Genomic DNA, 22,170 nt, shown 5'->3' with positions numbered 1-22,170 from the left:
GGGACATTAAATGCTAAGGCACACACACACACACACACACACACACAGAGGCATATATATATGTGTATATATATATATATATATAATGAAATATCATACGTCATGCACTACCCTTACATGAAATATGTAAGAAGTAGTATACACTTATAAAACTTGAAAAGATATTTCATTCAGTGAACATTCAAATAGTGGATAAGTACCGTGTAATATTACAATTATACAACTGTGCTTTATTACGCCACCTGTTCTCGTCATTTTCAAAGGGATAACATCACGTCGGGAATGACTCGTGACAAGACTATCCAGATATTCATCAATGGAATCCCGCCAAAGACAATGAGGAAATCCTCGTCTAAAGTTGGCATGGCCCGGAGCGGGCAGACCCGGACTGTCCCGCTAGTGGATTCGTGCTCCATCGTCGGAAATAGCGGCATTCTGTTGGAAAGCAATTGCGGTGACGTCATCGATAGGGCAGATCTAGTCCTGCGGATGAACCTCGCGCCCGCGGGAGGGAAATTTGCTCATGACGTTGGTTCGAAGACAAATCTAACTACGATAAACTTTGAGCAGAGCAATACACTGTCTTTTTGCGCCCAGGATGTGTACGCCAAGAAGCCACTTACGAGGATACCGAAAAAATGCCAAAGTTTGATGAAACTCATATTGCGTGTTAATAACACTGTCGTGTGGTATTTTAAAGGTGAATCGAGGATTAATGAGCTCGCCATGAAAGGACTGGAGTTCTACAGGAAATATTACAACCTGCAAGTTCTCTTTGCTTTCAGTCCTGAGAGTCCATTCCCACCAGCACACGAGTACGTAGCATTTGTTCATTTTCTGGTGGGTTCAACCCTTCCGGGTTTCATGAGCTAACAAGCAAAAAAACAAAACAAAAACAAAAACAAAAACAAAGACAAAAAAAAAAATACGTCGCCTCATCTCTTCTTCCCGTCCACTTCCGGGTTTCTTCAGCTGACAAGCAAAAAAACAAAACAAAAAAAGGGTCCTAAGAAGAAATAAAAATGGTCCTCAGCTCATTCTCTCCCCTCCCATTTCCGGGTGTTATGAAAAAAAAAGGTCTTCAGAGAAAAACAAAACAAAACCGTACTGCCGCCATATACTTCAAGATCTCTATCTATTTCTATTTTAGTGCCACTTGCGTACTTCCAGGTTGAAAAAAGTGTGGGGGCCCAAAGTGATGACACCTTATGTATTCCTTTGCATGGTGCACAAAAATTTCAAGTTCAAGTTCAAGTTCAAGTTTTTAAATTCATTCAATTTTTCCACAAAATACAAACATAAATCTCACTGTCTTGAGTGAAAGAAACAATGCGTACAATTGTACAGAGAAAGCAACGATAATAGAAAAAAATTACAATAGTGATACATTACAATAGGCCCGTTTACACACAAGGGAAAAAGTGAGATTTAAAAATCGATTTTCTTATCGCGATCAAAATTTCGAAATCTTTTCCTGTGTGGACAGAAAAATCTCACTAATTTTCGCGTTCCTAATCGCGATCCAACTCGCACTATTAGCGATTATTTTGCCAAGCGTCGTGTGTGTGAGCGCGATCGAGATTCGGAAATCGGTATTTTTAATCCCATCGTTCGTAGCGCGTGAACGTCAACATTATTGGGACCGTGGGGTCAGTCTTCGGTCATGCAAGTTTCGCGCATGCGCAATTTGGCCACTGATCGTTCTTTCCTTGCTGTGAAGTGCGATCGTGACGGCGTGCGAATCTCGCACAGAGCGCGGAGGACGTATGCACGCTCGGAGCGGTCATGAATACATAATTAGCTGTGCAGTGTTCTTTTTAAACTATCGTTGTCCAGCCCCAGCATAACATTTACAGCTCAATTTTACATTAAATGAAAGAAGAAAGCTCAAGGTCTTATTTAATGACAATGATTTGACAATACTGTAAAGGGAATTAGGGTAACAATACGAGTAATCTCACGCGTTGAAAATATAAAATTTAAATCCGAAAGAAGTGGGTCAAATACGTTCTTAACCACCTTGCATCTCTTTCAAACTAAATAAGACCAGGCGTCCACTAGGGCGCGGACAAGACGCGGACAAGCCCCGGAATGCAAATTTGGTATTCCGCACTCCTTCGGGAACCTGTCCGCACGTTCCTGAACGTGTCCGCTCACTGTCCTAAACATGTCCGGGCGTTTCCGCACCTTCGGGAGAGAGAAAATTTTCCGCGTCCAAGTTTTGATCGAGACCAAAATTTGGACGCGGAAATGAACTTCCTGACACCTTCGGCGACATGTCCTGACGATGTCCTGACGATGTCAGCGCGGAGCCGATGCGGATTTATTATGCCAGTGTCCGGAACCGATGCGGACATTTTGTGATCAAGACACGAAAGTGTTGTTACGTCTTGCGAGCGTCATGCCAATGAAACGCAAAAAGAGCAAGAAGGGAGGCGAGGCCCCCATGCAAATATCCCCATCACAACCACACCTTTTGTCTATAAGTGATGAAGAACAGGTAAATTTAAGGAGTTCCCGGTCGCAGAAGGCAAAGGAGAAGGTAATAGTTATTTTCATAAAATCAGGAAAACCACCATTTGATATGGATTTATTGAAAATATATGAAAGTGGGTTAGCAATTGAAGATATAATTCCCTTTAAAATAAAATTACTGATATCATCATAACCGGGACTTCGCTTGTTATTCATTGCAGTAACAATATCTATTATTTCATATTTTGTTGTTGGGACAAAGAAAATAGAAACGGAAATGGATTGATCTAAGAATTTAGAAAATGTATATTTGACTGTGGTATTTTTTCTGCCAAATTCTCTCCAATCATTGAAAAATGACAGTTAAAAATATTAGCTTTATCGTTGGGATCCTCAAAAATTTTATTACTATGTCTTATTTTTGTAATATTTCATTTCTTTTTTGATATATTCATAGCCTGCTTCAACACCTTCAATGTATTCTCTATATCATATTTATATATTTGAATAAGTGAATCATATAATATTTTCTCTTTTCCAGCCGTATAATCTTCGTTAGAATATTTCATACAAAGTGTATTTATTTTTTGTTGACTTCTTATTTTTTTTCATTTTGAATTTATAATATAACCAATTTTTTCTATTTATTGAACATAAATTCTGAAACTTTGTCCTCAGTATGACAAATTTGTAGTTGTTGAAATATAAAATATGAAAACTATCTGGAGGTCTACTTTCATAAACATAAGATGTTTCTTTTTATAGAGGCAAACTGTTCAAAGGTGCCTTGTGTTGTACGGCTAGCAGTCAAATGAGGAAAATTCAAAGTCAGTGCCAAATTTATACCTTTCCATTTTCCTGGTGTTGTCAGCAGTTTGTCCGCATGCCTAACTTATGTTGTCCGGAAGGCATCCTGATTGTCCGCGTTCATTCCTTGTGTAATCCTAGATTACACCCGGCTACGATTAGCACATTCCGAGCCATCCGAAGTATTTCGCGCTCTTCCGGAGTGATTCCTAGGAATGTCCGCAGTCAGTCCGCGGACAGTCCGCGGACAGTCCTAGGAATGCCCCAGGACGAACCGATTCACAAAGTTATTCCGCGTCTGTCGCGGACAGGATGCCGAAATGACAAAATTTGCTTCCGCAACCCTTCCGGGGCTTGTCCGCGCCCACGTGGACGTCCGCCCTTAAGTAGGATACTTGATTATCTTATTTTCAAAATATGGAAAAATCAAGTCACTCTTTCTTTTATACCTCATGGGATCCAGCAAATTACAACAGTATGTCACATCGCTCTTCGTTTTAAATCGTCCATTAGCGCCTTCGTACAATGCTGGATCGTGATTGGTCAGAAACGACGGTCGCATGACGTCATCACATCGTCTGCTACTGTGTTTTTTTTTTTTTACTTCCTATGTCGGGTCTTGAAGACTGAAACTCGGCTTAAACGTGTATATGATAGGTTTGTCCTGTCATATTCTGTCATAATTTAGTAGATAATTATTTAAGGATTCGTTATCGCCACATTCTGTTCGTATGGATTTGTCATTTGTTTGACTACTTGCAGATACGAGCACGTCAGCAATTTCACACGTTAAAAAAAAAAACACTTGGGTTTAGTCCCATATACTAATATTTGTGTTACGATGTTTCTCATGCCTTTTCTTTTCTGAAATGTTCCATTGTGATTTTCTTTTCATGTCTAGTTTACATCAAGTTGTCTTGCAAATTACAGTTTAAAAAATAAAATAATCTTGTGTCTGTTTTTTTTTTTTTCTTGGACATTCTCACTCCTTCAAATTATATTTCTGGTTTTGATGATATGTCCGCTAGATTATGAATTATCCGTTTTATTCTCTATTTTAATTGCATTTTTTCTTTAAACTGGAACTTGGAACTGCAACTGGGGACTACTGGTGGTTTGCATGAATGTTAATATCAAGATGAGCTATTAATCATGCCACATGTTTTTATTATTCTTATTATATTATTATTATTATTATTATTATTGTTATTATCATTATTATTGTTGTTATTATTATAAAAATTTGCGTCGTATAGGACTACACATTCTTGACGTCGTGAGAAAATACTTTCAAGGACACGCCAAGCTTCGCGCCATATGTAGGAAAAATCTTGACTTCGGCGATCGCAACTTCCGGTGCAAGTCTCTTTTTAGTCAGTTTTTGAACGAATTTTTAAGTAACTTACAGATATTGCATCTTTTCGATTTTTAAAACAAGTATCGGTACATGCTTCCTCTGCCGAATAAAAAAAAAAAATTAGAGTATGAAAAGTTTTATACCAGCCAGGATCCAGCAAAATAGAGGTTTATGTTTCGAATACATCAAAACTACGAGCAAAATATAAGGTAAATTTAACGAGAGATTAAACGTTGAAAATATTTTTAAGTATGGACAAATTTTATATCAAAATGAAGAGTACGAAACGGGTAATTGGACTTACCCCACCATGTCGAAATCGTATACACTAGCGCTAACTGCATGGCAACTGTATTGGAGCTTGCACAGAGTCTCGCAAAATCCCGTGAAACCTCAAATTCGCGAGACGGTCATGCGCATCGAGTAAACACTGGCACACGGAACCTCATTATGCCTAATTTGCATACGGCGTGACGACTGACTGTTTCCCTGTGTATGAACGGTCGAAAAAAAAAATCGAAATTTGGATCGCGATTGAATTTCGATTTTCGTTGTGTGTGAACGGGCCTGTTAGTTGCTGAGGTAACGAAAGTGAAATAGGGCCTAGTTGTCAATATAGTGGGGGCCCGAGCCCCCACGGCCCACACGGCTGCGCCGGCCATGGGTTGTTTCTTTCTTTGTTACATTTCGAAATATATGGTTGTGATCATCAAGCTCTATAATGTTGGCCTTATGCTAAAAGGGCACTAACAGTGTACAAAGTCTATAGTGTTATGGACCTTTTGGCATAAGGCCGACGAAAATACAACGGCCCGAATTCTCGAACGTGGTACATGTAATCTTTGTCCATGGTTTAAACTATAGACAAAGACCGTAATAGTTTGTATGGCGCGCCAATTGTCGCCTGGCCTATTTCGTAACGAATTTAGTTAATTCGTCTACGAAATGTTTACAGTACTTAACAAAACAATAATTACAATGATAGTGAATATAATGTTAATCATAATAATAATAACAACAATAATCATGATAATTATAATAATAGTAATAATAACAATAAAAACAATCTGAGGAAAGTAATAATAACATTAACATAAAAAAGTATAAGAATGATAATAAATATCAATATCAATAATAAAACGTGTTAGCATAACCAAAGTGAGTAAAAGTAAGGATTTCATGGTGATAGCTTTACACCTCTTTAGATTAAACTATTCGTTTAATACCACATCGACGAACTCGACACATGAATACGTAAATTATTAAGTCCGTGATGTATGGTCGAGCTCGAGGGCGTTAATCACCTATATATACACCAGTCCTCCTGAGCCGTATAGCTCGTGGGCCTGTTTTTCTTGGTGCATAAAGAGTATATGATGTATGATATGTAAAATTAAATGAAAAGGAAACAAACAAACAAACAAACAAACAAGCGGACGGGCAGTTTTGGGCGTTTTAAAGAGTAATGAACCCGATGTTTCAGTGACTAATGGAATGAGAAAATCTCCTTGGTGACAAAAACACAGTAGTATTCGTAATACCCCCGTTTTTCCTCTCTCCCTATCTCTCTCTCTCTCCCCCCTCTCTCTCGTTTGTTTGTTTGTTTGTTTGTTTGTTTGTTTTTTGCTGCCAATATAAAGTACTGGATATTGGGCTATAACAACATTGATAATATTACTTGTAATTGTAATAGTACTGGTAATCAATGACTTACCTTTCTATTCTTCTCACTGTCGTGGTTATTCTATAACATAGATGGCTTGGAGTCAGACTTGCAACGACTGGCGCGGCAGTTTATCTTGCAGCTAACACATTTTGCCGACGAATAACGATGTTCGGATTCTACCCGCGCTACGTCGATCCGAGAAATCGAACACTTCGCTATCATTACTATGACGACATACCCCTTAACTACTCAAAGACTCGTCACTCATTCAGCGAGGAGTTCGAGGTGTGGCAGTCGCTGGAAGACGACGGCTATTTGCGGATCATCAACGATTGCGCGGGAAAGTGGGACAAGCACGACTACCGCAGTCAGCTAGATATCTGAATTTACAAAAGAAGCTTAACATAAGAAGCTTACACATTCACACAAACACATTTGTACAAACATACAGACACCATAAAAACATCAATTGAATCCAAAATAACATGCGATATATGATACATTTACATAATGCACTCAGAAGAAAAGGAAAAGGAACACTTTGTCATCACATTATAGAAACTTGAAATCTTTACATCACACACACACACACATTCTTTCTCTCTCCCTCAAAGGAAAAAAAAAAGAAGAATATTCTCTTAATGTGCTGCATGGATTGACAGTCACACTCTAATAAAAATGTGCTTAAATTTGCACCTTTACGTGTGGCACAATATAAGCTCCTTATCTTTTACAGGAGAAAGATTTGATAAAACCGGTTTATAGATACATTAAGCTGAAGGTCTATATTTGCCAATTTGCAGAACAATCAGAAACGTTCGATCTTTAGTGATATATCACTAATTTTGAATTGAGACATTAGTCAGCAATCACAGATAATCTAATGCAGCTCTCTGCAAGTCTGCAACCCAAAAGATATAAACACCTTTTAAAACATTAGCAACAAAAGTCTTATACAAGGAATAATATTCTAGTACACCGTATTGAACTTTGCAAGACAATCCTAAAATTATAATCAAAGATGCATTACCATGCCACAGAAATAATGTGTTTTCCCTCATGCTTTTTGAAATTGTAAAGAGCTCTCGTAGTAGGATTGAATTTCATTTGATTGAATTTCATTTTTTTGGTTCGTGCTTTTTTTTTTTTTCGTGAACAATCATTTACAACGAAAATTTATTAATGGATTATGATGAAAATAAAGACACCGTTCGATTTCGTGATACAAAATCATGATGATAATCATCATACAGTCTTGTCAATTCTGATGAACAATGTTAATTGTATCAGCTCAGTTCAGTTCAGTTCAGTTCAGTTCAGTTTATTCAAACTAAATCAAACATAACAAAAGTGCAAGACATAACTGCAAAAATTCAGAATGATAGGTTTGGGACCCCAGTGAAGCACAGCTTGTGGTCGGGGCGCTTTTACACAATACACTACAGTATATGGCAAGGTGTAACATAATATTTACATGGAGTATAACATAATATGTACAAATTATACAACATAATAAATGCAGGCAAGTACACGTATACCACCTCCCCCATACACAACACAACACACACACACTCACACATACTCACGCATACACACACGCATGCACACTTCACACATGGCTACCTCATCTCATTTTCTACATTCATGTACCTATTTCATTCTGTCGAAAAGATGTCTTTTACGCAAGATTTTGAATCGAGACAGTGCAGTGGAATTAATTATATTACGGGGCAACTTATTCCACTCTTTAACACAGACTATTCTGAATGATTTAAGGTAGTTTGTGTTCTTGCATATGGCTGATGGATGAGGTTACTCTGGCGAGTATTATAACGATGGATTGAAGAATTTTCCACGAACACATCAGACAAAAATGTATTTTGAGGAGATCGACATTAAACATAAATATTAAGCATTGAAGAGAAACCATTTCATCAAACGGCAAAATATGTAGCTGCAAAAACAAAGGAGTACTAGGTGATCTATAGTTTGAATTTGTTAAATACCTGACAACTTTCTTTTGAAGAACATACAACTTGTGTACATGAGTCCTAAATGTGTGTCCCCAAGCAATATTGCAATAGATCAAATGAGGCATAACAATTGCATTGTAGAAAGTAACTAGGGTATACTGGGGAAGGAAGAAACGAAGTTTACCTGTGCACCAACACTGCGAGACACTTTAGTACATACGCTATTGTTGTTCTTTCAAAGATAAAAATCATCAACTGTAACCCCAAGGAATTGCACATGTTGACTGCGGTTGATTTGATGACCACCAACATCTAAGGGAATAACATTTTCAGGGATTTTCTTCCCTCTTGATCTAAATAATACACATTTAGTTTTACCAGTATTTAATAACAGTTTGTTACAGCAAAACCATGCAAAGAGTTTACAAATTGAAGGGGTCGGTGCAATATAGTGCTAACCCACACTTTTGTCAAAATTGAGATACATGCATTTTCATAATCTTATCCTTCACTCTAACCTCTGTGAAAATATCACATTTGAATTCAACCAATAAGATGGTAAAAATGCATGCATTCATGTTTTATTAATGTACAATGTATGGACTTTCCAAACATTCAACAGCGATTATCTCAAAATGACTATTGTGTGGTTTAGCGCTATATTGCACCGACCCCTTCAATTGTATTTTTTATCAAGGAGTGTTTGATGGGTTTGCAGGTGTTGGCACAAAATTATGCAAAGCTTGAAAGCGTGACAACCCTGGAGTAAATCTAAAATCTGAATCATAAAAATCATGACGAATAAAGTGTTAAACTATTCCTGCAATAACCTCTGACTGGATACCATTTATTGGAATATTATACTCAGAAATAAATATTTACTAAACCCTTTTATTTTGCTGAAAAGCTGTCAGGGACATCACGTTCTTGTATACTAATACAGGAACGCTGCTCGTACGAGAAGTCTTTCAAATTGTGTCTAAAGATTGGTGAACAGTCACAGCTGAATCTGCATTAAAGAAGAAGAACAAAGAAGAAAGAGCAAATGAGTTCTTGTGTTTTCTGTAAGAAGTGAGGGAGTTCTTGACATGGGTAGAATTCATGTAATAAAGAGATTGAAACCCGAATATTCATATGAATCGAGTGAATGCAACCATATCAGTAAAAGACATTAGTGAATGTTTGAGGCAATTCGGACAATCTGTTCATAGGTTATAATTTGTTTAATCCCTTTGTTTATTCATTTATTTATTTATTCATTTATTTATTTATTTATTTATTTATTTATTTATTTATTTATTTATTTATTTATTTATTTTTGGTGCCGTCATCGCTGACTGAGAAGACTACCTTACAGAATCATGATATGTTATACTTGATTATCGAAAACGGTATAAAGAAAATACCAAAAAGAAAAATTCAACAATATTTCATTTTTCATTTAAAGTACGCATTCCCTTGTTTTCAACTTGTTACTGACATAATCTTGAAGATAACAGCATGAGGGAACCCTAACTTTCCGCTCACGGACAATACATGTGGGATTCCATTTTTTTAGTTTATGGAAGTATTACTATAGCTGACTTTATTCAGGAGTGGTACACAGGTTTGCAATATGCTTACAACTGACAATAGATATACCATTCGCAGATTAGGCCGCGACCTGATACACATGACTTCTGCTCTCTTCTAATTCACTGCTTGGACTCGTCTGTTTCAGCAATGAAATTACTCAGCTAGTGTATACACTGTGCCTAGTTTGACGTTGATGGCGTATGAAGAATACGTTCAACAGCGCCGTACGGCACTGCCGTTCAATGCCCCTCCCCCATACCCCCACCCCATCCTCTTCCCGCATGTCAGTGTTGATCACTATGGCCCGACTTGGACTATGCTGTTTGTGCCAGTTTGGTTCTTTTCTTTTCTCTCTCCCTCTCTTTTCTTTGGGGTTTTCCCCTTTTTTATGTCTTTGTTAGCGAATCAAAGGGTATATAGGGGTCATTGCGGCTTGTAAGGATACGGAGTGAAATATCGGCTGGAATCTTGTTTGGGTTACCCTTTTCGCTCACGATTGTCAGTGCTAAGAGCACGTAGCCTTTGGGGAAAAAAAACCCACAGACAATGCACCAACCAACGTTGATTCGCACAAAAGTTGGAAGTCACGTAAAAGGAATTGCAGAGTGAAAAATGCCGTACGCAAAGATGGTTGGCCGCGGGTACGTCCATGGGTTCCTTGCCCTGTGTTTGTTCTCGGTGACCACGATCGTAAGCTTTTTGACATCAGCAACCACCGACCTAAGGAGGCTGGGAAGATATGAGCTCGGGCATGGTAAGTTGAAGATTGAATGTGGGTTATGTAGGAGTTACACCTGTTCCGAAAATGATCGAATTCGCTCCAAATCGTGCAAACATCGGGCTCATTCGTGAGGCTGTGTATGACTGCCGGTGGAGTATCTCAGGCTCCAGCAGGGCGGTAGCAAAATCTTCGTGTAGTTATTCAGAACACTTTTTTTCTGGCACATCTTCACCCAGTCCAATGTGTTTGATAATTAAAATATTTTCAGAAGAATTTTGGTGGGAAATTGAAGTAATACAACATACGCAACATTGTACCCTAATTCATCGCGAAAAATATGCCGTTTCCAGATGGCAAGGCAGTGTCCAATACATTCAAAATATATACCTTGCATTTGTTCCTCCCGAAACCAATTGATGTGTCAAATGAGTATTGCTCAAAAACTGAGAAGTAGATCGACCCAGAAGTGAACTTATCAGTTTTCCCGCAAAACACATTGAAAATTACAACATTTCATACTGAACCCTTGGTGTAGATTTCCATAATAGGCATATGCTAACCTTTTATCTTCACGTCATTGGCGTGCTACGCCAATATACCAATGTATATATTTTGTTTCATTCAATTCACTTATCAGTTTCTGTCTATAAACTTGTTAAAATGTACACACTCGTCCAAGACTTTATTGCTAGGTGCGCACGCAAATGCTTTTTACCCGCAACTTAAGTCCCTGTCACACCTTTTCGGGCAAGCTACGCGGGCTTTTTGCGTGTGGGGATTATTAGTTTGGGCATTTTAAGAATCTTATTAGAATAAAAGTTTTTGTTGTTGTAAATTTTGCATTTTGATATATTTTTATGGAATATTATGTAAAAAAAAAAAAATTTCAAAAGCAATCGGCAGTGAATATAAAAAAAAGCAAAAATATCGTATCAAAAAGTCATTATAGATGAATTTCGGACAAGACAAAAGTTAGTCTGAAAGGAAATAGTACAATGTTATAAGCACGCCCAACAATAAAATATTAATCACAATCTGATAGAATTCAATTCAATTCAATTCAATTCACTTTATTGATAATCATAAAAATGGAAATATATACAGAGTAAAATGTGTCGGGGAGTTCACAAAGAAAGCCAAAGGCTTGAGACAAGTGATCCCCTTTAGGAGAGTTGGATACATAAGAATATACATGCAAATGCAAATTCAGAGTTACATTCAGATTACTTAATGACAGTTACAGATAACATAGACAAATAAGATGAAATAAAAGACATATGCTACTACATTACACAAATAAAAACAAACAGACAGAACAAGACTAACAAAGATGGACTTCAGTGGTCAAAGAAGTCCATCTTCCTTTCTTTTCTTTTTTAGCTTGGCAAAAATGCGCACTCTCGAATATTTACATTGCAATTGGAGAATTACTTTCCCTGGCTTACCGATGCCTTACCAGAGATAAACGTAATAACAGAAAAATTCTAACAAGGAATGAAAACAAGGCCTACAAATCGCAATGAATATATCTGAGTTTCTGGGAAAACGGCATAATGACACATCATTATTCGTGAAGTGGATGAAACAAGGACAAATAACCAATAAAATATAAAGGTATAACGATAATAAGTAAAAAAAAAAAAGGAGAAGTTCGGGTACAAAGATTGCGCTCTTGGGATTAGAAAGGTGTTAGATAATGTCACCTAAAACAAAGCTAAATGATTAAAATAAAGCTAAATGAATTAAATTAGGATAGCTATGAAATGTTGCAGTTAAACTAAATTTTGCTCAATATTTCTGGAACAGTTGATGTGAATATTCATATTAGTAAGTTGAGAACGTCATCACCATACAGTTTTTTGTATTAATTCTGTGAAAAAAAACCCCAAACCTGACGAAAATTCAATGTTTTTATTTTGTTTTGTTTTGTTTGGTTTTCTTTCTTTTTTTTTTGGCAGCTCAAAACATGAATAAAACATGATTATGCTGATGTCATACCTCGATTAATAGCATCAAAATAAGAATCACTGAGACATTTGCAGGGTTTAAGGCCGGAGCATCTGAGTAAAAAAAAAAAAAAGAAGAAGAAAAAAAAATCAGATATTGTAGAACCTCAGTTTTAATGACAGCTCATGTCAACCATCTTCCTTTCTTTTCTTTTTTAGCTTGGCAAAAATGCGCACTCTCGAATATTTACATTGCAATTGGAGAATTACTTTCCCTGGCTTACCGATGCCTTACCAGAGATAAACGTGATAACAGAAAAATTCTAACAAGGAATGAAAACAAGGCCTACAAATCGCAATGAATATATCTGAGTTTCTGGGAAAACGGCATAATGACACATCGTTATTCGTGAAGTGGATGAAACAAGGACAAATAACCAATAAAATATAAAGGTATAACGATAATAAGTAAAAAAAAAAAGGAGAAGTTCGGGTACAAAGATTGCGCTCTTGGGATTAGAAAGGTGTTAGATAATGTCACCTAAAACAAAGCTAAATGATTTACGAACTTGTACGTGGTTCAAGCAAGGAGCTCGCCTAGTACCTCCACATGGTTCAAGGAATAAGTAGCAGGAAAGACCCTTTGGGGGATTGTATCTCACAAATTTACTGTGTTCATACAGTGGCGAATCGCGGGGGAGGAGACTTTAATTTTGTGGCGGTTTTTTTTTTTTTTTGGCTTGTCAGTTGATTAAACCCGGAAGTGGCACCAGATTTTTATTTCTGCGCCCCCCCCCCCCCCCCTTACGGAATTCCTGGATACACAACTGTTGTTGAAGACTGAAATTTCTGTGCCTTTTTGCATTGATAATCAAAAGATGTTTTGCAAATTTCTACTGTTGGATAATTTACATTACTCACGAGAGGATGGGATAGAATACTATAAAATACTATATGTCAGATAACACTGACATTGATATGAGCAATAGCTGAATAGTGTACAATTTTGTTGAAGGCAATTTTAAAATGGCACCATAATTCAGTTTCATTGAATTAAACATTTATTTTTCAGTTAGGTTTCAGATTTTGCTCCATTTTCAACCCTCTGTACAAAACTTTCGCTTTGCACAGAAGTCATTTGGTGTGTATGGGAGTGTAGTTGACACCCAGACAGTGGTCCTGGACAATGACCAGGATTTGAATGTTCCATTATTTGTGACCCTGCAACTCAAAACAAACAAAAAGTTGCCAGCCATGAATTTTTAGTTAAGACCATATTCTGAAAGAACAGACTTTAAGCTTTAGAATGATGTATAACTCAAATCAAATGGACTCTCCTAACCTATCTAAATATTGGAAAGAAAGCACAAACTCAGGAAAAGTGTGAACTGAGAAAAGAGGCTCTGAAGTACAGTGTCTATTCAAGCGCTTAATCTTTACTACACCGTGCTGGCTGTGCGATGAATGGGACAAAAACAGGAAGCAAACCACCAGAGTAACAACAATGAAGGGATTATCAGATTAAATTGAAATTAGGTATGCCTCATTAACACATTCTGTCCATAATCAATGCCAACTTTCAAAGCAGTAGCACTATCCTTTCAAAAGTAATTAGAGTTGAAAGTGAAGAGTGTGGACAAGGTTTTTCAGAAATGAAAAAGAGATTCTAAAGACACACCTCATCACAATATTCTACCAAAAATGTTCGAGATAAACTGCTAAAAAAACACACTTTCCTGCCCTTTTTATGATACCAAATTTTAGCATAATGTAAAAGAAGACCAGCTCTTTCAGAAAATATAAAAAAGTCAAGTTTGGCTAGGTTGACCCATTTCACTTATTTTCAGCCCTCACGCAAAATCAGTGTGTGCGACTTTATGTTCGTTTTGAGGTGCACGGTCACATTTATTCATGAGGAAGTCCACATTCACAGCTAGTCTTTATTCATTCTGAAATGTGGTGTACATGCAAGCACATGGAAACATGTGCTGACTTTTTTTCGTGTGCATGCATTTCGCCCTTTGCTAGGAATTCAGACTAGCAGAGCCCAGGGCAATCCATCATGAATAATTAATAAAGCATTCATGTGCCTTTATGTGGAGCAGAGCTCTGAACAGACGGTATCCAGGTTCATTGTTCAGGGTCATTGTAAGTACACACTCACATACACATCATTAGTTCCTGTATAAAGTTCAAGGTTTGTACAGAGGGTTAGAATTTGACCAAAATCTGGAACCTAACTTTGAAATGGATTTCATAGAACTGATATAGGTTTTCATATTCAAATCACCTCCAACTAAATTGTACACTATTCAGCTATTACTCATATCAATGACAGTTTTATCTGATATATAGTTTTTGAGCTATTAAGCATCAAAATTGGGAAATGTTTTTTGTATAAACTATAGTATATAACATGTTTATATATATGAAGAGTTTGTTCGCAACAACCCGTAAGTCCATATTTGCCAAATGGAGATATTTGCAATTAAAGGAAAAAAAAAAAATAAAGAGAATAATAAGAAAAATTTTGCTTCTTTTGACCATAACTTCAAAAATGTACCTTTATATGTAGTGACCAATATATCATTTAAAAGGTATTGTTTTGTACTTTATGACAGATACCGTACTTCAGAATCTTCAAAACTGGACTTATCGGTTTTTGCGAACAAACTCTTCATATCATTCTAAACCTCATGAAAGTATGAGTGTTGTGCGTCTACAGAAGTCCTGTATTTACAAAGTTTACAAATAGATCACGAAAAAAGAAAACCACACAAACAATTGTAGCACAAGATCACAATGGAATTGCTTTCAGTCTTTTTCCTCAAAATGGTGGAAAGGGGGGGAGGATTGAAAGAGAGAGAGAGAGAGATAGAGAGAGAGAGAGAGAGATAGAGAGAGATAGAGATAGAGATAGAGAGGGAGAGATAGAGAGAGAGATAGAGAGAGAGATAGAGAGAGATAGATAGAGAGAGAGAGAGAGGGAGAGAGAGAGAGAGAGAGAGAGAGAGACATACAGAAATGCGAGAAGCTTTCTTTTATCGCGGTTTCGAGCATAAAAACAACCAACGGCAAATGGATGTTTCGTACAATACTGTTACGGTTCAGTGAAAGCAAATAAGGAATGCTGAATGAATGCAGTATTCTGTGGCACGATCGAGGAAGGTTAAAACTGATCCATCGATATACATACAGACTGCACGATTCAATGCTGTACAGTATGTTCCCCCCCCCCCCCAAAAAAAAAAAAAGAGAAAGAAATAAAATAAAATCGGATTTTCGCATTGATAACACCCAATATGATTAAACCGTCTAAATGCTACTTCAGGGTCTGAAAATAAAACATCTTAGCTTTTGTATAAGATGTGGGCAATAATATATAGTTTCATACTCTGAAATTGTATTTGGATTGATGCGCTATTTTTAAAGTTATCGTTACGGAGGGTATAAATACCGTTGTATTTTTTTTTTTTTTTTTTTGGGGGGGGGGGGGGACATACGGATACGTTGAAAACACACAGAAGGCCCAAAGACTTGTCATCACACCTATGACATGGTTTTGCATTTGACGAACTGCGTAAGGAAACATAGGCTGTGTCTGATTTAAAGGACAAGTCCACTCTCATATACAGTGAATGCAGCAATATTTGTAGAACACATCAGTGTAAGTTTGGGAAAATCGGACAATCCGTTCAAAAGTTATGAATTTTTAAAGTATCTGCACAGCCACCGCTGGATGACAAGACTATTGGAGTGTATGATGTCACATGCGTACAATGATAATATCATTGTAAAATGTTGTGAATTTCTCTTTACATTTTTCATATATTATATGGAAAATGTAAAGAGAAATTAACAAAATTTTACTTTTTGAAAAAAGTGCACATTTCCTCGACTCGTCACTGATAACTATGTTAAGGGTAATATTATTCCCCCTTGCCTTCTAAAAGAGGGAAGTCAAGTGTTCTTTTATTATGCGAGAAAACTGAAAAATATATTGAATTTTCCTTTTGCTTTCTTTATATCACTGTACACATGTGACATCAAATGCTGTAGTAGTCTTTTCATCCAGCAGTGACTAAGCAGAAACTTCGAAAATTCCTTACTTTTGAACGGATTGTCAGATTTTTCTCAAACTCTCACAGATGTGTTCTACTAACACTGCTGCATTCACTCAATCCACATGTCTAAGAAGGTAAACTTGTCCTTTAACGTGTCTTGTCTACTTCGAACGTAAGAGAAGGGGCGATATGCTTATTACTGGTTCCTGTCTTCGTGCGGACCACCCTGATATATTTTACTAATATAAAATGCAATATCAGCCTCCCCAACTCCCACCCGAAAATAGGGATTTGTAAAATAACTAGCGTTGATGATGTGCCACAGCTGAAATGAAACACGTGTATTCATGTTGGAAAACATTTGCGTTTCCATAGTAGGATGACTTCCAAATGTTTCATATTTGGCTCTTGTTTAAACATTGTATGGCCGGCGCCACGTTTTCAAAAGTGCGGGGGGAGGGGGGTTGGGGGCACTTCAGACTTCTGGTGCTACTTCCGGGTTTCATCAGCCAACAAGCAAAAAAAAAAAAAAAAAAAAAAAAAAATAAGGTCTTCAGCGCAATTTCTGTAGTTCTGTAGGGAGCCAATTCCGGGATTCATCAGCTAACAAGCAAAAACAACAACAACAACAACAACAACAACAACAACAACAACAACAAAAACAAAAAGGTCTCCAGGGGGAAAAAAAAATATCTATTTCTTTCTATAGTGCCACTTACGCACCTCCTGGGGGAAAAAAAAGTGTGTGTGTGGGGGGGGGGAACAAAGTGGGGCACCTTGTGTATTCCTTTGTATGGTGAAAAAAACCCCCCAAAACCTCAAAGCCAAAACATAGTTCTGCCACGCCTGCAAAAATTGGAAAATTTCGCTTCCAAATGTGCACGTATACGTAAGAAATGTGTGGGATAACGCTGTAATAACAAGATATTCGATGGGTAACGACGAAAATGCGAAATATTAACCAAACAGGTTCGCCAGAGTCGCAATCTCAGAACTTACCCGAGCGGGGTCAGGCTAACTCGGACTCGGGGACAACTCGGCCTCGTTTCGACGGCGGGGCCGAGTTGTCCCTGTGGATTGTACAGTATTGTACTATAATAGGAGCGCTTCGCGGTCTGGCTGGTCGCAGTTATGGGCCGAGTTGATACAACGCGCGCATCAAAGAACCTCTTTGGCGCGCATGCAAAATTAATGTGCGCTTATCAAGCGCCTATGCCTAGAATATGGCGATCACAAACTGCGTGTAATTTGTCTGAAATAGGGCCGAGTTTTCCCTGAGACCGAGCTAGTCTGGACCCTTCTGGAAGAAAAGTCGATATACCGACCACAGTTTTGATCTCAAAATACTCCAAACAACTCATCATCCCACCAAATTGTGTCAGCCAGGTATTAGTTTCTTGGTAGACTCTTTCGATATATTCCCTTATAGCAGAGACACGTCAGAATGACGTCTATTTCACGTCAGCGCTGTCAGAAAGACGTCGTAAACTGTCGACAAAAATGCGTAATTTTGCTCAAATGAAAGACGTAAAAAAGACGTCATATTTAGACGTCAGAAAGGCAACGTTAACGTTAACGACGTAGATAGAAAAAGATAATGGACGTCATTTGGACGTCTTAGACTGACGTAAAAATGTATCTTTTCTCAAATGGAAGACGTCAAAAAGACGTCATATTTCGTCGCTGACACCACGGAGTGGCACTTTGGCGCGTGGTTGACGAAAGCCGCGTTTCGAGAAAAAACGCAATCAAAGTTTTACAATCTTTAAAATCGTGAACTCGAGTGGGTTTCTGCAATCAAACGTCATAAATTGTACATGAAAGGAAAGAGGAGAACTTCCTCTTGACAGTCTCATGCCAATTTCAAATAATGAAGGTGAGATATTGCGACCGCGAGGCAGGAAAGAATTGTTCCATTTCGTGGACGAAATCATACGCGTAAACCGCACTTCGATTTTGTCCACGAAGTGGCACATTGGGTCGCGCCTACTGTGTCGTGTGTATTCGCGAGTACAATAAGAGGATTTCTGAGGTGCGATATTGAATTTGCTCTTGCGTTTGATTTTTTGGAATATATATGATTTATAGTCCAGAGAAGCAAAAAGGGTATTTTTATTTCACTAACTACCATGATTTTTTTTTTAAGCGAGGAGATAATATTTTTAACACCATAAAGCTGCAAACATTTGTGCCATTTCGTGAACGAAATCATACGCGCAAATTGTTTTTTCATTAATTCCACGAAGTGGCATATTGCACGCTCGCACGACATACCGTACGTGCGCCTTGTTCATAACAATGAGGTATTCACGCGTGTTGTAATCTCCGAAATTACTTTCAATCATCCGTGCAGCCTTTACAGTGAAAATGTTAGCATTTTCGCAATATTTGTTTTGAAAATGTGCAATTTTGTTATAAACCCTTAATGTCTTTTTGGTTGTATCACAAGAACAGCAATTTCATGTAATAAACAAGCAGCGTTGCTGCTATTTTCAGGTTTTTTTTTGTGTTGACATGACAAGGGGTTGATTCCTAATCAAAATTATTCGCCTCATCTGTACATTTACTCCAGTGTATACTGAGCCTGTTTTTTTCTTGCTTTGTATAAGTTTATGTTTCACCACTCTCACGGTCATGATTAACGTGTCAACGTCACATTCTGACTTTGTTTTACGGTTAAGTCCACTTCTCTTTCTTTCTTTCTTTCTTTCTTTTTTTTTCTTTTTTTTTCTCTCTCTCCTTAAAGTAATTTCATGCCTATCTCATCCTCCATATTCATTATACCCCCGCCAAACGAAGTTTGAAGGGGGTATATAGGAATCAGCGGACGGTCGGTCGGGCGGTCGGTCGGGCGGTCGGTCGGGCGGTCGGTCCGTTGCAAATCTTGCGTCGCGAACTACTTCCTCAGTTTTCAACCGATTCCCATAAAACTTGGCACAGATGTGTGCCTTGGGTTGTAGATGTGCAAGACGTATTTTTTGACAGTACCCAAAAGTACGTTGCCATGGCAACGGCATATTATGGGCAAAAATGGGTACAAATCTTGCGTCGCGAACTACTTCCTCAGTTTTCAACCGATTCCCATAAAACTTGGCACAGATGTGTGCCTTGGGTTGTAGATGTGCAAGACGTATTTTTTGACAGTACCTAAAAGTACGTTGTCATGGTAACGGCATATTATGGGCAAAAATGGGTACAAATCTTGCGTCGCGAACTCCTCCCACATTTTTTGATCAATTTTTATGAAATTAGGTACAGATGTTCATCTGAATATGTTAATGTGCAAGACACATATTTCCGCAGTGGCAAAAAGTGCGTTGCCATGAAACGGCATGTTATTGGTAAAATATAGGGCAAAATGCTTCATGGCAAAGCTGCTTCATCAGTGTTCTTCCAATTCTCATGGAATTCATATTGAATGTTTGTCTTAGGATATAGGTCAGCATGACACATTTCTTGACAGTGACAAAAAGTATGTTGCCATGGTAACAGCTCACATATGAGCCAAAATGATGGAAAATTTTGTGTTGCAAACTACTTCCTCAGTTTTTGCCCAATTTCCATGAAACTTGGTACAGATGTGTGCCTTGGGTTGTAGATGTGCAAGACGCATTTCTCGACAGTAACCGAAAGTACGTTGCCATGGTAACGGCATATTAATGGCAGAAGATCAAGGAAAGATCTTGCGGATTTAACTACTTCCTCAGTTTTTTGACCAAAGCTTATCAAATGTTGTTTTGACCAAAGCTTATGAAATGTTGTTTGGCGGGGTATAACCAGTCGCTGTAGCGACATTTCTAGTTCTTTTTTTATCATTCTTCATATTCTAAAAGAATTCTCACTACTTTCATTCGTCTATTAAAAAAAAACTTGAAAAACAAAAACAAATCCACACAATGATAAAGGTTGAATAAAGAATATACGAAAACATGATCAAATCGATCCCCATTTCTTGTTAAGTGCTTTAAAAACTCGAAAATGTGTTTATATTTCAAACATGTAATTGACATTTAGTATTGAAATATTGACAGTTCATTTCAAAGATACATTGTCAGCTTACTATAATAACATAATTATATTCTGAAGGTATTTGAAAAAAATAGATAATTATATTTTCATACACATGTCACATTCTAGGATAGGCCAGCTGCAGAACAGGTTAAAAATAACACTACAGTAGTTTCTTTGTTTTTTTTCTCGTCCATTTTAAGCTAGAGATAAACAGAAGAAAATAAATAATTCTGTGGAACACATCCCTGCATCCCCTTAATTAACATCAACGCCCATTACCCTTTATATCAGCACTTAAAAACGCATCAGCAATCACTATTTTTACGTTTAAAGGGGATGGCTATACTGATCAGTGGGAATTAGTGGGAATGCTGGGGAATGATTGTTCCAATTCTTGTGGGATTCATTTAAGAGTACATTACATATCTATTGTTGTGTGAAAATTATTTGCTTCAGAACGGTATCATATTCAAGTAATGTGCAGTTTAATGTCCAGTCACTGTACAGGCATGCTAACCTGGAATCATTAAACTGCATATTACTTGAATATGAGACCATTCTGAAGCAAATCATTTTCACACAACAATAGATATATAATGCACTCTTAAATGAATCCTACAAGGATTGGAACAATCATTCCCAAGCATTCCCACTTATCAGTTACTAGCCATCCCCTGTAATCAATAAATTATGACTTTGAGCAGTGTATCATGGCTCACGAGGAGAATTAATTGAATGAATAGATTGATATTTTGATAACAAATAAAAAAAATCTAGAGATGAAAAAGATAAAAACAATTCAAGAAAAATAAATAATTCTGTGGAACACATCCCTGCATCGCCTTATTTGACATCAACGTCCATTACCCTTCATATCAGCACTTAAAAGCGCATCAGCGATCACTGTTTCTATGCTTAATCAATGAAATATTGACTTTGAGCATCATGGCTCATGAGGTGAATTTATTGAATGAATAAATTAATATTTTTCTGAATGTCCAATATAAAAGACAACCTCAAAACCAGAGTTATTCAAGAAACTAACTATTACCGCTTTTGAACAGTAACTGATGCATTTTTGACCCGCTCCTGGTCCGAGCTAAATTAGCCCGCGCCAAGCAGTAAAATTGCATTCAGTAACTATAGCAGAGCCGTGTTACTTTTACGATGACCCATTCATAAACTCGGTAACGTAAAGGGATAACTGCCACGGTAACTGAACACGTCATGGCTGCGTTTATCAACTTTCCCCTGTTTAAACGACTTTCGAAAGCCCTTTCGATAGCCCTTTCGATAGCCCTTTCCATAGCCCTTTCGAAAGCCCTTTCCATAGCCCTTTCGAAAGCCCTGTCCACTCCCTGTACTATTAATGTGCCGCTTGTTTTCGGGACAGAGCGGAAGTGTATTTTCGCGCGATTTGATGTGCGTGCCGTGCGCTTATCAGCTGAGCAGCGTAAGCTGTGACCTTTGACCGTGAAAGGAATTTAGGCCCGTGCCGTGGCGCTGCTATCGTTCATAAACTCTTCGATCAGCGCCAGGCCCGCGCCTGGTCCGCGCCTGGTGCTAGCTGCAGCA

At 37.7% G+C, this 22,170-nt stretch overlaps 1 protein-coding gene across 1 annotated transcript; it reads left to right on the top strand.

Moving 5' to 3' along the window:
• Positions 1 to 282: 282 nt before the first annotated feature.
• Positions 283 to 6,689, top strand: LOC139712039 (alpha-2,8-sialyltransferase 8B-like). Its single transcript, XM_071623879.1, has 2 exons — positions 283 to 815; positions 6,395 to 6,689. Exons 1-2 carry the CDS (start codon positions 283 to 285, stop codon positions 6,687 to 6,689), a joined length of 828 nt encoding a protein of 275 aa, XP_071479980.1.
• Positions 6,690 to 22,170: the final 15,481 nt, after the last annotated feature.

This window comes from Diadema antillarum, unplaced genomic scaffold (genome assembly GCF_040938485.1).
Source record: "Diadema antillarum isolate AM-2024a unplaced genomic scaffold, OU_Dant_1.0 seq00001752_RagTag, whole genome shotgun sequence".
In the NCBI taxonomy this organism is placed as follows: domain Eukaryota; kingdom Metazoa; phylum Echinodermata; class Echinoidea; order Diadematoida; family Diadematidae; genus Diadema; species Diadema antillarum.
This window is presented reverse-complemented; position numbering and strand designations above follow the sequence as displayed.